This window comes from Grus americana, chromosome 19 (genome assembly GCF_028858705.1).
Source record: "Grus americana isolate bGruAme1 chromosome 19, bGruAme1.mat, whole genome shotgun sequence".
Classification (NCBI taxonomy): domain Eukaryota; kingdom Metazoa; phylum Chordata; class Aves; order Gruiformes; family Gruidae; genus Grus; species Grus americana.
The window spans coordinates 10,970,643-10,985,655 of record NC_072870.1 but is presented as its reverse complement, the minus strand read 5'-3'; the positions used below and the strand labels follow the sequence as shown (position 1 = coordinate 10,985,655).

The 15,013-nt window shown below is 44.5% G+C and overlaps 1 protein-coding gene across 11 annotated transcripts in view; it reads left to right on the top strand.

Annotated features, from left to right (window-relative positions):
* Positions 1 to 15,013, top strand: part of ACACA (acetyl-CoA carboxylase alpha) — a 140,144-nt gene that overhangs the window by 50,599 nt on the left and 74,532 nt on the right. For 9 of the 11 annotated variants that reach the window (XM_054847960.1, XM_054847967.1, XM_054847964.1 and 6 more), the window contains 7 exons: positions 1,064 to 1,177; positions 1,851 to 1,940; positions 2,402 to 2,520; positions 10,002 to 10,025; positions 12,665 to 12,808; positions 13,428 to 13,524; positions 14,868 to 14,975. In XM_054847960.1, coding sequence (XP_054703935.1) covers positions 1,064 to 1,177; positions 1,851 to 1,940; positions 2,402 to 2,520; positions 10,002 to 10,025; positions 12,665 to 12,808; positions 13,428 to 13,524; positions 14,868 to 14,975 — 696 coding nt within the window. The remainder of the gene's footprint in view (positions 1 to 1,063; positions 1,178 to 1,850; positions 1,941 to 2,401; positions 2,521 to 10,001; positions 10,026 to 12,664; positions 12,809 to 13,427; positions 13,525 to 14,867; positions 14,976 to 15,013) is intronic. The other 2 variants (XM_054847963.1, XM_054847961.1) reach the window with 1 other exon arrangement.

Sequence of the window (15,013 nt, the reverse complement as noted above, 5' to 3'; positions counted from 1 at the left end):
GAGTCAGTGTGTGCAGAGAACAGGGAGATGAATTTGCTCAAGAACCAGATGTTCTTTGCAACTGCTAAGGAGGTACTGCAGAGAATTACGCTGCTCTGTTGCAGGGTTTCTTCCAGCTTTTGAGTTGCGTTTTTCAATTTCTTTTTAACCTGAAAATAATTGGAAAAACTCTCGATACTGTCAATTCCAAGAGTCTAGTACAGATGATAATTTGAATGCCAGATATCCACCTGGATATTATTGTGAGCTTCGTCTTTAGCAGTTAGTCGGTAGCCAGGAAGGAGTGAGAGGGCATAATTGTTTCACGGTAATGCTAACCCTGTGGTCCGATGGCTGCTCTGACTCCACGGTCCCTGTCTCCATTCTAAAAGTCTTCAGCAGGAAAGCTGACGCTTTGGGGATCTCTCCTTTTATTTCAGAGCTTGACTGTTGAAAATGAATGGGGCGTTTGAAGCTGATCAGTGACCTTATGTTTCTTTCAGGATTGTATTTGTGTCCTTGAACCATTCAGTTATTGAACCTCTCAGCAGCATGCTGGGGATGGTGCTGCAGTCCTTGTGTATGTCTTTATGTTGCTCTTTCACTTCATTTTCCCCTGCAAGCTGCTTCCCCTTCCTATCTCCGTCTCCTTCGTGTTGGGCATTTAATACCTGGCACCAGTGTCTCTTGCTTCCTCTGCTTGGAAGCTGTGAAAGGTGGTCTCCATTGCTGGCCTCCCCACAGCTGCTGCCTGCCAGATCTGCTTTCCAATTAACAGCCGGTCAGGCAATCCCCAGGACCAGCAGCTCTGCAGTGCTAAATCACATGCACTGATGGAACTTGATTGAAGCTGCTCCTTTTCTCCATGGGGAATTGCCAATAATACAAACTGAGCAGATACACAAATGAGGCTGGGGAGAGGAGCGAGTTTGCAGCATCACCCAGGTGCCCCAGAATTCGCAGGAGAAACCGGTCGCCTCTTCTGGGATGGAGCAGACTATTGCTGCCTTGGAGGCAACGGCCTCCTGCTGATGGCCCCACGTAGCTCCTTTCACTGACACTCCTTGTGTTTGCTGTTTGCCAGGTTCTCATTGCTTCACACTTGCCATCCTATGAGCTGCGTCACAACCAGGTGGAGTCCATCTTCCTGTCCGCTATTGACATGTATGGACACCAGTTCTGCATTGAGAACCTGCAGGTATCTACCAAACTTCTTGCCTTGTTTCCCTGCTTTCTTCTCACTGATCTTAATGTTTCTGTATTAAATCTCACGTGTAGTTCCAGGGTCCACATGGCTTTAAATTGTATTGTTCTGGTTTCTAGCTTCTCCCTCACTTTTGTTTTCATTCCTACACTGCTATCAGAATGGCCTCATCGCAGTCTACACCTTCCTCAAGGGGGGCAGTGGAGGGGGGAGTTGCTGATCTCCTCTCTGGTGACCAGCGATAGGACCTGTGGAAAAGGGATGAAGCTGTGTCAGGGGAAGTTCAGGTTGGACATGAGGAAAAGGCTCTTCACTGAGAGGGTGGCCAGTCCCTGGAACAGGCTCCCCAGGGAAGTGGTCACGGCACCAAGCCTGTCGGGGTTCATGGAGCGTCTGGATGGCGCTCATACTCATATGGTTTAGGGTTAGGTAGTCCTGCAAGCAGCAGGGAGTTAGACTTGATGATCCTTATGGATCCCTTCAAACTCGAGATACTCTATGATTCTATGATTTAATGTAAAAAGGTCATAATCCTTGATGAACAACAGGAAAAGCATGGAAATCAGAACTACTCAGGCTTGATTTGAGGTTTTTGCTTTTTTGCCTGACCCTGTTTGCAAAACAGGCAATTCTCGTTTAAAACTCTGCTTAATGTGATCTCTTCTAGAAACTAATTTTGTCCGAGACATCCATCTTTGATGTGCTACCCAACTTTTTCTACCACAGTAACCAGGTGGTAAGAATGGCAGCTTTGGAGGTAAGTTTATTCCCTTTGAAAAAATAAATACTTGTAATTTTCCTGTGGTTTTTCTTTTGGTTTTTTTTGTTTGTTTTAAGAGAGCTGTAGGTTGTGTGGAATCTGGCATACTTGGAGCCTGGCATTTAACAGCCTTAATATTCATAAGTGACTGAAATTTTAGATTTAAGTTATCTTCTTTGCTTGAAGAAGATTTAGGTGGTTAAAAGGGTTGACAGTGAAGCTGCTGTCTGAGGATGTGGTCAGCCTACCCTGTGTGCCTTGTGCTGATGGTTGTATCCTGCCAGACTGGCCTTCCTCAAAGAATTACTTTAAATTCTGGTTGAATTAGAGGTCTATCTAGATATTCGTTTGGCGGTATCTGAGGTTTAATATTGTTGAAGCCTGGTGTATTATTTATCTTCTTTCTCTCTCTCTGCTTCCTTAGCACAGTTAAGCTGATCGAGTTTCTCTCTCACCAGGTGTATGTTCGAAGGGCATATATTGCCTATGAGTTAAACAGTGTCCAGCATCGCCAGCTGAAGGATAATACTTGTGTGGTGGAGTTCCAGTTCATGCTACCTACCTCCCATCCGAACAGGTCAGATCACGGCTTCAGGTGCCTTTGGAATCAGAGGTTTAGGAGGGGCTACATCTGATCTTGGCAAAGAAAACTGGCAGTAGAATTGGTGGAGAAAGAGAGTCCCAGTGCCTCAAACAAGCACAAACTATTTAAGATAAAACCCTACATCACCCAGTTCTTTCTCCTAAGTTATTTAAAACCTCAGGAGCTATGGGTAGTAGTTTCTGCAGTTTGGGTTCATTTAAATATGATACAGTTTTCACATATTTTTCTGATTTTTAAGTTCAGCTGGTGTAGTAACTTCCCTCTAGAACTTCAGTTCTAGCTGAATCCCGAGCCTTGCAAAACATACGGTTCCAGATAGAATAATGAATTACTCGGAATTTTAGTAAAGACCAGTCAGACAGTCTTTGTCCTCTTCCTGCAGCGCTCCCCTGCCAGCCCTTTGTAACTGTTTCTGATTGGCTCTATTTTCAAACCTGGCTTTACCGGATAAGGTGAAATCTTTTCTAGCATGTGGTTTTTTTGACTGAGAAGACCAAGATGCATGTATGAATGTGTTTTATAGAAAAATGCTAGAGTTAACATACTTGGTTTTCAGTCAGTATTTTTCAGAATGTATTTTTCATGACTGCAACCAAAAGCATCAACTACTCACTGCCCTATCTTACAGAAGAAGGGTTGCATCTCCTAGTGTGTGCTAAGATAATTTTAAAAAAAACCCCAAAAGCCAAACAAACTTGATTATCAGAACTTCTTCAGCATCTGTCAGGTTAGTCAGTTACCATGTTTTTTCATTTGCAACAGGAACTCAGGAGGGTATTTTAGAGGATATTTTATTTTTGTCCCAGGCAGGGGAGAGTGTGCTGGAGCCGAGAGGCGCAGTGAGTCTCCGTGGCCGCCGGGTGCCACTGTTGAGCTGTGCTGCTGTGGCAGTACGGTACCGGTGCTATTTTTCTCCTTTGTTTCCAAACATCTTTTTCCTTATTTTGTTTTTGGTGGGGCTGGGCAAACAGGGTCCAGTCTCGCTTCATTGAGAATCCATCAGTACATTTTATGAAATGGTTTTCAGAATCTGGTTTGCTAGAAATGAATGACTGTCCTCAACAAGCAGGACAAAACATTCATGATACAAATGGGACATGGATTTGGTCTCATCTGTTTCCTACATTTCTAGAATATTTGTAAATAATTGCATACTATTTTTAGTACACCTTTATAATACTCTTCCCCCCCATTCTTTCTCCATTTCTTCTCTTTGCTGGTCTCAGTTACCTCTGTTGCTTGGGGGTTGTTTGGCCTGCCTGTGCTGACCACCGCTCTATTACTGTGCGCAAGCTTAATTGGACAAGGTCATCTGGAAGAGGAGAACTGTTACCTGCTTGGGAAACAGCTTCTTTGTCTTGAAATCTCCTCTCCCCTTTACGCTGAGTTTGCTGAGGCAATATTCTGAAGCTCAGTTCTGCTTCTCAACCATCGGCGCTGCTGCTGGTTGACTGAAAATGCGTCGCAGTCCTTGTGCAGAGGCAAGCAGGCTTGGGGACAAATTCGCTGCCTGCATATGCAGGTTAAGTTCCTTTGAGTTGCATCTCTGTCTGTTAGTGATGAATTTGGCTCCTGTTGCTTGACGCAGCTTCTGGCAGTGTGTACCTACTTGTGCAGCTGTTGTGTGGCTGGGTGCTGAAGCAGAGCTGGCAGCAGGATACCTGGGGTCTTAAATTAGCACTGAGCGCGTAGATTTAAGCTAGCTGTAAAGACAGACCTGATGTTAAACCCAAGACACAGAAATCTCAAAACTCTGACGTTGTCTTGCTTAAGTCGTCTTTGTTGTTTTTGACCATGTTCTATGTCCATCGTATGTTTTTCTGTATCTCCTGTAGCATGGAATGTTAGACTGAAAAGCTAAAAATGCATTCCAAGGGAAACCCCAGAGCCAAAATGTCCCTTGAGGCTCTGCAGGGCTGGGTCCTGGTGAACCAGGAGTAGATACCAGAGAGCCCTTAAGAGAGCGTTTTCTTTTGGAGCTCGTGTTAGTTGTACGACGCCACACGTTTTTCAGCACTTTATCAGATATATCTTTAAGCCCTGGTCCCTTTTGTGTCTGATTTCTGCAAACATTTAAGGGCCTGAATTTTACTGGAGCAGATATTCACGTAGAGAAAATTGCAAACTAATAATGGTTGCGATATTTAGATTCTCTGTTATTGGTATTTAACCCTGCTATGCCTTTATTTAATTGTAACAGAAACAATCACAGTCACTACTTCTGATCTGACTAATCACAGCTAGGCACTCAGACTTTTTATTTTTGGCCACTGTATGATTGCCATCAACTACCCACAAGAAAGCTTTACATGGAAGCAGAGAGGAAAGAAAAACTGTTAAATTTGCTAACAAAGTCATAAAAATGCAACCTGCTCCTGGTGGGTTTTGTGGGCAGAAACTGTTTTGGGAATTATTTGTTTAAATTAATAGAAAACATCCTGTTGTAAGAATCCCTGCTGATCCCGATAGCAAGGGTAAGACATGGGGAGAAAAACTGCTTATAATTGAAACCATAGAGCGCTTTTTAGATCAAAACCAGCATTCCGTATTGCCCGGTGCAAGGCAGATGAGGAGAACAGTGTAACCATCTGGTGCCTTTTGCAGTAAATGGGAGTTTGCAAGCCCTCTCCAAGTAGAGGGCGTTGCAGTAATCCAATCTGGAGGAAGCGATACGAGGGTATCTACGGGATGCTGATCGCTCCATGCTGCAGCAGGGTACCGCAAACAAATGCTTATGTGCAGAGCCTCTTGCATTTGGATAACCTGCCGCTTTCAGTCATCTAGAGTCCTGGTGAGAAAAGATGTGAGAAAGAAATGAGCCCTGTTCTGAGCTGTTCTTTGCTTCCCTCTTGTTCAGACTGCCCTGCTGAGATGGGAAGCTGGTGGAATATTGACTGGTGTTTAGAGAGTTCAGCTTCCTTTGTGAGAATGGCAAGCCAGGTGACAGACACTGAAAGGCCTTTCCTAGGTGTTCAGCACATGAAACAGTGCTTGCCTAATCTTAGCTTAAAATCTTCTGTTCAAAGAAACATTGTGTGTCTAGTATAGGGAGAGAGAGGGAATTATAGTGCTTTTTCAACAGGAGAAGTTTTTTTTCTAATAATCCCCCTCTCCTCTCCTGCTTTCGAACAGCCTTTCTTATGTCTGAAGCTGTGAGGTTTAAATTAAACTGGGACATTGTCTGCTGTAGCCAGCTTTTGGAGCCTGCTGCAGAATCATGCTGCTGCACTGCTGCTCCTAAGGCATCGCCTTTTCTCCAACTCGCTGCATTCCCCCAGCCAGGTTGTTCAGCGGCTCTCTTGATCTTTCCCTCCCCAGTAGCAGATGTGCTGGAGGATCAGAAGGGAGGAACTCAGAGGTAAATGTGTTCCCACAAAACAGGTCCCTCTGTTTTACTCAGAGGTAAATGTGTTCCCTCTGTCAGATGGTAAGACAGTTGCTGACAAGGGTGACTTAGAGATGCTGGATATATCTTTATTTTGGGTATGGCAGTGATACCACAGGGCTCTGCCTTCTGAGTATGTTGAGCCCCAAAGGAAATCAAAGTATAACCCAGCCTGTTCTGCTCACTCTGATGCTTTAGCTGTGCCTTCCCAATCCCCCTGTGCGTTGAGACCACTCCTTCCTTTTGTCCCATGTGCCACTCCTAACTGCCACGCTTGGCCTTGAGATGTCCAGGGAACCTTGAGTCAGGATGTACCATTGGAGGGTGGAAGTGAAGGAAAGTTTTAGCAGTGCAGATTAAGACTTTAACTTTTGGTAATTGGCTTAGCTTTAAAGCAAGTTTTACTTTTGAAACTTGATAAACAAGGCGTCTGATACCAGCTAACCCTACAGGGGAATGCACACAACTCGGCAAACGTGGACGTGCAGGCAAATGCCTTAGACTTGTCTAGGTTGAATTCATTCTTGGGACTGCATCCTGCTCTCCGTGATGCTTCCAAGGGTGGAATTCAAGTCTAGTCATTAGTTGCTTTGTATTTCCAAGGGTATCAATATAAATGTCTCAGCTATCTTGTGCTTGGTTTTGCCCAGTATCTCCTCTTTCTGTGCTTGTGGATGTTTGTTGACACCCTACTTGGACTTTGATGTTACTGATTTCAGGGTTTAAGACTGGTGCATGATTTCTCCTTTGCTGTCTCTTGATGTTTTGTCATCTATGGAGTATTTTGGTTGTTCTTTTTTGTCAGCCTCTTCCGTAACTTACAGGTAGAAACCATTTTGAAGGCTGAAAGCCAAATTAAACATTGCTGTTTCCAAACAGTGCTTTTACAGAAGAATAAGAAACCGTAACTCACTTACACTTAGAGCAGTTTATAGGTTCCTTCCTACTATCATTTTACAATGATATACTCACAAGATTTGAATTTCTGACAAAATGGAAGCGTTTTCTATGGACTGAAGGAATTGCTAAAACAGCCTCTTGCATCAGTCTTTGGATTGCTAGTATTGAATCCGCTGGGCTGCTTTGGACTGTCACCGTACGAGCCTGGAGACCCGAGCGTATAACTCGTACTGTATTATTAGGTAGCCTGAGGTCCCCTCCTTGTTGCGGGAGACTGGCTGATATCAGGAGGGAGGAGAGGAAAATGATTCCAGGACACCTGTAAATCCCTGCAGTTTCGTGCTGAGGGTTTGATGTTAATTAGACAGCAGGCAGCAGTAATGTGTTGCAGTTCCCTTGGCTTGCCTGTTTCAGAAAGGGCAAAATCTTCCAACAGAGCAAAGAAGGGGCTGTTGAAGGGGCAGCAAACTGAATGGAAGGACGATAATTTTATGCAAATTGGACTTCAGTAGCAGACTCAGCTTGGCTGAATCACAGAGGGAGCAGAAGAATAAGGAAAGAAAGAGGGAGAGGAAAAACCCAATCAAAATGTATGGTTTGAGGCATGTTTCACAGCCTTCTGTTTAGATTCTTCTACAGAAATGAAGAAACATAAGAGGGATGCCACTGGTCACAGCCAGTGGAATTGCTCTTTCTCCTGTGGTACTGCTGTTAATAACTACAAGTGGGTTATTCAGCCGACCTCTGCTGATTCCGCTTTGCTGCCTGATTTCAAAAGCTTTGCCCTGCGCTGGCACTCAATCACAGCTTGATATAACCAGTGGCGCTTTGCATGCATTGCCATCATTTTCATAGGGGAATGCTCTTGTTTTAAAAAAAAAAAAAAAAAAGGAAGGGGCAAGAGGAAACAAATCCAGATTCAACCAGGAGGCGCAGGGGGGCTAAGGGGATTTTTGTTTGCTGGAGCAGGAGTAATTGTAGCAGTAGAGCTTGCATCGGTGTGGAGCAGGTTCCTAGTGAGATCAGCTTCCCCAGTCAAGAAGGGCCTCTTTAAAAGTTCAAAGGAGACAGGGACAAGGGCTGGGGCTGGTGTGGTGCAAAGGTTTCTGATCCTCAGACCAGCTATGTGGAGTTGACCGTGGAGAACGCGGCCGGCGCGTGCTCCGTTGTCTGTGCCGTTGTTCGGCTCCCAGAGCCGTGGTGCCGCTCGTTGCCGTAGGGCCGAGCAGGCTGGCTTGCAGCTGGCGGCTGGTTTGTCGGAGCCGCAGAGGCGTAGCTCGGTGAGTGGGCTGGGACGCCTTTTCACAAGGCCTGATTGTGCTGCAAATATCAAACCTTCACCTCCTCCTGCATTTCTGTGGCAAGTGACAATCCCGCCCCGATGCGAAAAAGCCCTCTGCAGCTGTGATGAGCTGTAGATACACGGCCAGCCCCATAGCGTGTGAAGACTGTTCCTCCACTCTTTTCTGAGATCTCCAGCCACTGGGTCTTCTGTTTTCCTCATTGTGATTCTTGCCGTAATCTCTTCAGCTCCATACTGAGTGGCTTGAGAACGGTTCCTGGAGCAAGGCAACGATGCCTTTTTTGAGACGGAAAGGAACATCTCTTATGCTGGGTTTTTTTCTATTTTCTGAAAGCGTTCCAGGGACCGCTGCAGAAGTGACCAGGTGTAGGAACTACCAGTCCTCTCCAGACTATTTTTTCTAACTGAAGTAGGTCACATGCAGCTTTCCCACCATTTGCCAAGCTAAAAAACCCCCAAACAAACAAACAAAAAAAACACCCAAAAAACCCTCAACCCCTGAGGCCTTGTGGCCCTTTCGGTCCTAACCACAGGCTCTGCAGCACAGTGTCTCTCCCCACCGCCTCCGAATGAAATGAAATACTTGTCATGTTTGCCATTGAACAGATACGTCTTTAGGCCATTTTGTGCTTTCTCCTGTATGGTTTAAGGAGACAATGGGAGCTTTTCGTGCCCCTACCAGTAATGCACCAAACAAACAACCTCATAGTGAATGTGACGCTGCCGTGACAAAACCAGTTGGAGAACAGGGCCAGGCACAGTCAGTGTATTTGGCGGTGTGACCATGGAAATACTGGCCGTTAATTACCAAGACTTCTTGCCCAGTAACTTGGGGCCTGTTAAGGGTGTTAAGAAGGTCTGTGGTTGGATCTCCCACGGGTTTCTGCAGGGATGGGGAGGGGGATTGTCCAGTTACATGCTCCCTGAAGCTTTGCCTTCAGTCTTCTCGTGTTGGCTTATCTCTGCACAAGCCTCCTGTGCACATGTGGTTTTTTTCCGATTTAATCTTTACTATTTTGAATGTCAGATCACAGCAATGTCTACATCTTGCATGGAGCATTACACCACCTTAGGCTTTCATGAATGTAGCCGGGATGGGCTAGGCTGTGCTGTTCTTATGTTGGTTTGGAAATGCAGCCCTCGCCTTCTTTCTGTCTTACGTGCATTGCTAAGCCCTAGTCCGCATGCAAAAATGTGAAGGGTTGGACTGATGTTAAAAAAGGAACTGTAAAATTTTCCTGAAATTAGCCTTAAGTTCTGCTTGTTCTTTTTGGTATTCAAGGCCTTGAATGCTGAAAATGCAAAGTATTACGTGGCGTTTATGTGTGTGTTGGCTTCATTGCTGCATTGTTCGGGAGCCGGTGCATGGGCCGCTGCTTAGTGTAGAGGTTTGGCAATGAGGATTTGGTTTGGCTTGTTTTCCTGAACCTGTTGCAATCTTCCTGTGTGATATGGTCACTTTTGCATCTGTGCTGTTTGCCCTTCTGTCGGGGAGTGCAAACATCCCCCTCTGGTCTTGCTTGAGAAGTTCACTTGGTGTATGCAGAGGGCTCAAAGTGGGTACGATGAGAGATGCTATAGACCTGCAGGGTACCTTGCAAATACAATGTGTTTTCTGGGGTGTATTACTTGCATGTTATGTGCGTGGTCTGTGCTCATTCCCATGGCAGCCGTGGCAAGCGAAGTCAGGTGGTGGGTGCCTTCTCAGGGGCAATGAAATTGAATTCTGCCTGATACCTGATGGTTGACAAATTTTGGTTTAGTAAATTGTAAACTTGTTGCTGGTCTGTGTATCAGCTTGATGATAGTTCTTTATTATGGCTTTCACTAACCAATCTGTAACTAACTGTGGTTGTTTGATTACAGAGGGAACATCCCCACGCTAAACAGGTATGGTACTTGTCATCTTTTAAAATTTGAAACGACAGACTAGAAAGAAGTAGCCTAATACTTAATGTTTTAACATGTTTTGTTTTAGTGCCCTAACCTTTACTTGGGAAGCTCTCAAACATAACTCCTCTTTTTCCTTCCCTTTTCCTCTCCCTTTGTCTCAAACATGTTTTCAGCTTTTCTTTGCCCTTTAAAAAAGCTTTGCATGCAGCAATCTTTACAATTAAATTTGCCAGGTGACTTGGCTCATCTGCAGTATGGTACACAGCAAACTTCTAGCAGGATGCTGTTTCCAGGGTCTCTTGTTTGGAACTGGATTCCCTCTGACAGGGTGTCACAGTGAAACAGGCAGATACTCCTAGCCGATAGCATACCTGTTGCTGCTCTGGTTTCTTGCAACTAGCTTAGAATTTGTCAAGGCTGTCTGACCTCCCTCACACCATAGATGAATCTACATCTCAAACAGCTGACAGCATGTTTTGTTGTGTTTCAGACGCTAATTTTTCCTCCCGTGTCTCAGTTGAAAAGTATTTCTTGTTTTAAATAATACATGAAAAATGTCTACTGTCTTTTTGTTTAGTTACTGTTCTGTGGTAGTTTTTGTATTAGTTGTAAGAAATGTACACCAAGGCATGTCCTGAAAAATTTTTCTCTTTCAAAACATGAATACCTATTATTTATTACTGCTTACAAGCCTGTTTAGGGAAAAATAGTAAAAATGGGCTTGAAAGTCTCATGGCTCTTAATCAGAGTTAAATTACTGAAACATAGAGTGACTTTAAACGTGGAGAGCTATTAATCAAACTGATGCTTATTTAGACTTGTTAACAGTATACTTAGAACCATATCACAATGGTTTCCTGTACGTGGAAAGACAGAAATCTTAGCAAAGCCGGTAGGTAGCACTGTCAGCAGCCCACAGTCTGTCCTGGTTCTGTGTGGTGCCAGCAGTGCCGGAGCCAGCGTGGCTGGGCCCCTGGTTTGCCACCGGCGTCTGGTCCAGCACAGCAGTTGAGCATCTTTTTGACTTCACAAGTTGTAAATCAAGCATGTGCTGTGCTGAATTGGCACCTTGATTTTTATTTATTTTTTTTTCCCCCCACTGCCTTCTGCCTCCTGTTGTGACACCAGTTGGGGAGGACAGAAACTTAACTTCATTAATGTCTTCCTAAGCCCCGGGGAGAGCAAAGCAAGTGAGAGCGAACTGTTGCTGTGTCACAGAGCACTGCCGCGTGCCAGCTCGGCATCTCTGTCTCTTCAGAGATGAAGGTCTCACCATGTTGCAGGGAGCTTTTGAAGTAGGTCCCTCAGTGAATTAAGATGACTCTGTAGCACAGTTCAAAAATTAGAAACAATTAGTGTAGGGAAGGCAAAACCCAATTCTAGTAACTAGGGAAAGGCTGTCTAGTTAGTTGTAGAATGCTTTTTGTTCGCTGTGAGAAACTTCCTCTGCTAGTCCTGACCATAACATTGTGGGTCTTTAAAAAAAACATAATAATAATAATAATAATAATACCCCAAAGTAACACAAACTATTTCACAGCTGGTGTGTGCTGCCATAGCAGTTGAACTGCATGAGAACTCAGTGATCCTTTAATGTATTCAGGATCTTGCCCTCTGCCAGGAAAGAATGCTGACCTTCAGTGAGCGGTGCTCCTGCTTTAAAGTGTCTTAGTGCCTTCCTCTGAGCTTGTGTAAATCTGTTCCAGTCCTCCTCATTTAAATAAGGAATTGGTCCTATATGAGTGATGTGTGTACTGTGGTGTAGCTCCGTGCTTGGAACAGCAGACATCAGGCATGAGTATGGCAGTAGTAAGTGTCTGGAGCTCTGCCTTCCTTGCTCCTTAAGATAGATGTGTTCTGTGGCCAACTGCTTGTATTTAGCAGCTGCTACCTTTTAGCAATGAAAACTGAGCAAAATAAATGTGATGGGGGAGTTGCAATATTTTTAAACTGTAGATTAAATTAGGTGGAAGAGCACGTTAATTTGGTCAGCAGTTAAAGTGGAAGGCACTGTAATAGGACTTTATTTAGGGTAGGAATACTAGTGTAAGACTATAGAAAACCCCGTTTCCAGTATAGAATTTTAGAGAGGTTACTGTACCACACTGCATTTGAGGAGCATGAATTATAGTATGACCAGAAAAAATGTGGAAGCAATAAGATAATATAGCTCATTTGTAAAATTTACTAAGTCTTTAAAGTGTCAAAACTTAGAATTATTGCTGTTTATCTCAGCATTCCACCTGTAAAGCAAACCATACATACAGGAGGAAAAATACGTTCAGCTTTGCGTAGTCATAATTCACCTGTCATCACAAGAAACTCCTTAAGAAATACTTGTTTTAAAGGGTTATAACATTATTTCCTAACTCTGTTAACTGTTCCTGTACACTGGGACAACGTCCAGGTAAGGGCATTAATGGCACCAGAGGCATGCCAGCGTTGCAGGGACTTTGGAGAAGACAGCATGGCAGGTCTGGTGTGCTGAAGAATCTAACAAATCATGCCACAGTTACATTGGACAAACAGCCACGCTTCACGTGGTCAAAGCATACGCACACGCACGAGTCTTTTTCCAGTGATATTCTTCTCTCCCTTGTCCCTACTAACTGTGATCTTATTGAATTGCCGTTTAGAATGTCCTTCTCTTCCAACCTCAATCACTACGGGATGGTCCACGTAGCTAGCGTGAGTGATGTGCTGCTAGACAATTCATTCACTCCACCGTGCCAGCGGATGGGTGGAATGGTCTCCTTCCGCACATTTGAAGATTTTGTCAGGTACGGGGGGAAGGGTGATGGTTGGTTGTGTTGCCAGCTTCCTAGGTTGGGCCCAAATGGAGCTGGAGAAAATCTTTGCCTTGTTTAGAGTCAGGTTTAAACTGGTCCTGAGCTTGTTTGCTGAGTTTCTGGAGTTTCAGGTGGAAGTTTTTGAACCCCCTCGTCCGTCTCCTTGAGATAACTGAAGGTTTCAGACTGCTGTAAGAGCAGTTTGCAGCCAGAAGGATCAGCATCTTGAATTTCTGCTGATTGGAGATAATTTGCAAATGTGCTGATTTCTTCTAACGCTCTTGTTCATGCATATATACATGGGAGGATGTGTTCTTCATGCTTTCAACCTTCTGGGGTAGGCAAAAAAACCCAGCAGAGCCCATGGCAGTCATGAGGGCCTGCAGCCATAAGATCTCTGGCAGGTGTTGGAGTATCTAGGCTCTGCTTTGGTTTGAGGAGTGGTGGAGGCGTTGCTGCCTCGTCTTTTGAGTTTCAGTCCTGCAAAGGGAAGGAGTCTTTTTCTCTCTCTCCCCCCCTTAGCAATGTGATTTGTGGATTTTAGTGCTATATGCTTTCAGTGGGCTAGCGGCAGTCTGTCGATGACTAATATTTCTCTGGTGTATTTCAGAATCTTTGATGAAGTGATGGGTTGCTTCTGCGACTCTCCTCCTCAGAGCCCAACCTTCCCCGAAGCTGGCCACGCTTCCTTGTATGATGAAGATAAGGTACGGTAGTTTGTTCTCTTGAGATTGCTCTCAAGTTGGAAACAGAAGGCGTGCAGAATGCCGCAGTGACTGCAGGCTAGACACTTTTCACTAGTTGGAGTGCTGGAAGCAGGAGTTAAGAGCTTTATGTATTTATGTACGTGATTTGTTTGCTTGTTCCACAGCAGGTGATTCAAAGTAGGTGGCCATTTTCTGACTCTGTTCCAAAACTACGGCAAAGTCTCTTACTTTCCATGTAAATTTAGTTTGTAGCTTTTAACATCAGTACAATTACTGGATCCGCAGCAGCCTAACTGAGAGTTTAGACTCATGATTCAGTTTCCAGACCTTCTCTGCACATCAGGATGTTGAACTGCATATTCAGCTGCCTTCACCTGAAGTCTAACTGGCTGTGTTTTTTGTCTTACACCCTTCCTAGTCAAGTTAGGTCCTGATTCTTCCCTCTGTTCTACCTCAGAACTGTTCTTAGGAGGAAAAGATGAGAGGAACCCCTTAGTTTTTGCACTGATGTGGAGAAGGGGTGTAGAAGCAGCAGATGGTTTATAATCCTTAGTGACGACTGAAGACCAGTTTCCCTTAGAGACACAGGTAGCTGCTCCACTGCTCTGTCCTGCCCCAGCAGTGGGTAGCTCTGTTGGAATACAGTCTGTGTCCAGAGTAGGGCTTGGTTTTCAGCTGATCCATTGATCTGCATGTGTGTAAGTACTGTAGCCTTGTTCCAGAATATTACCGTCACCCTTAATGTCCTCAGCTCTCTCTCTACCTCTCCCTCACCTCACCAAGGATAATTTCCTGTTCATACTCAGCTTTTCACAGTGAACTGCAGGCTCTTAGATGCTAAACTTGTCATTTCTCAGAGCTCTAATGTAATTGATGCTTCCACATTGTTTCATTTGGTTGTAGATATGAAAACACACATTGTTTTGCTCCTACGCTTTGAATTTGCTTAATTTCATTACTTTTCTTGATGCCAAAGTCCTCTAATGGCCTGCCTGTACTGCATCTTGTAAAGAGAGGACCTGACCCTGCATCCTTTCTGCATCCAAATGAAGCACACTTGAGTTAGCCTGGTCAGATGTGACCGTCAAATTGGATTCTGCAGATGAAGAAGGAGAATGTTTGTGAATGTCAACTCTTCCTTTTGTGAAACTGCAAATTTGTGAGGCTGCTTGGTCCAAGGATTTCCCTCACAGTTTTCCTTGGTTTGCAGTGTGCTCTGCTGAGGTCATTTTTCCCTGGGGCATCTGTATTTTAGAGTTGTGTTTGGGGAGCCGCTTCTGAGCGCTCACAGGTGTTAAGTTGTTAACCATTTATTTATGGGGAATATTTTCTTTAAATTGCAGACTGCTCGCGAGGAGCCCATTCACATCCTTAATGTTGCTATTAAAACAGACAGCGACGTTGATGATGATGGGCTGGCAGCCATGTTCAGAGAGTTCACGCAGAGCAAGGTAAGTTGCCTTGATTCCCTCTCTGGAGCTGTGTGATT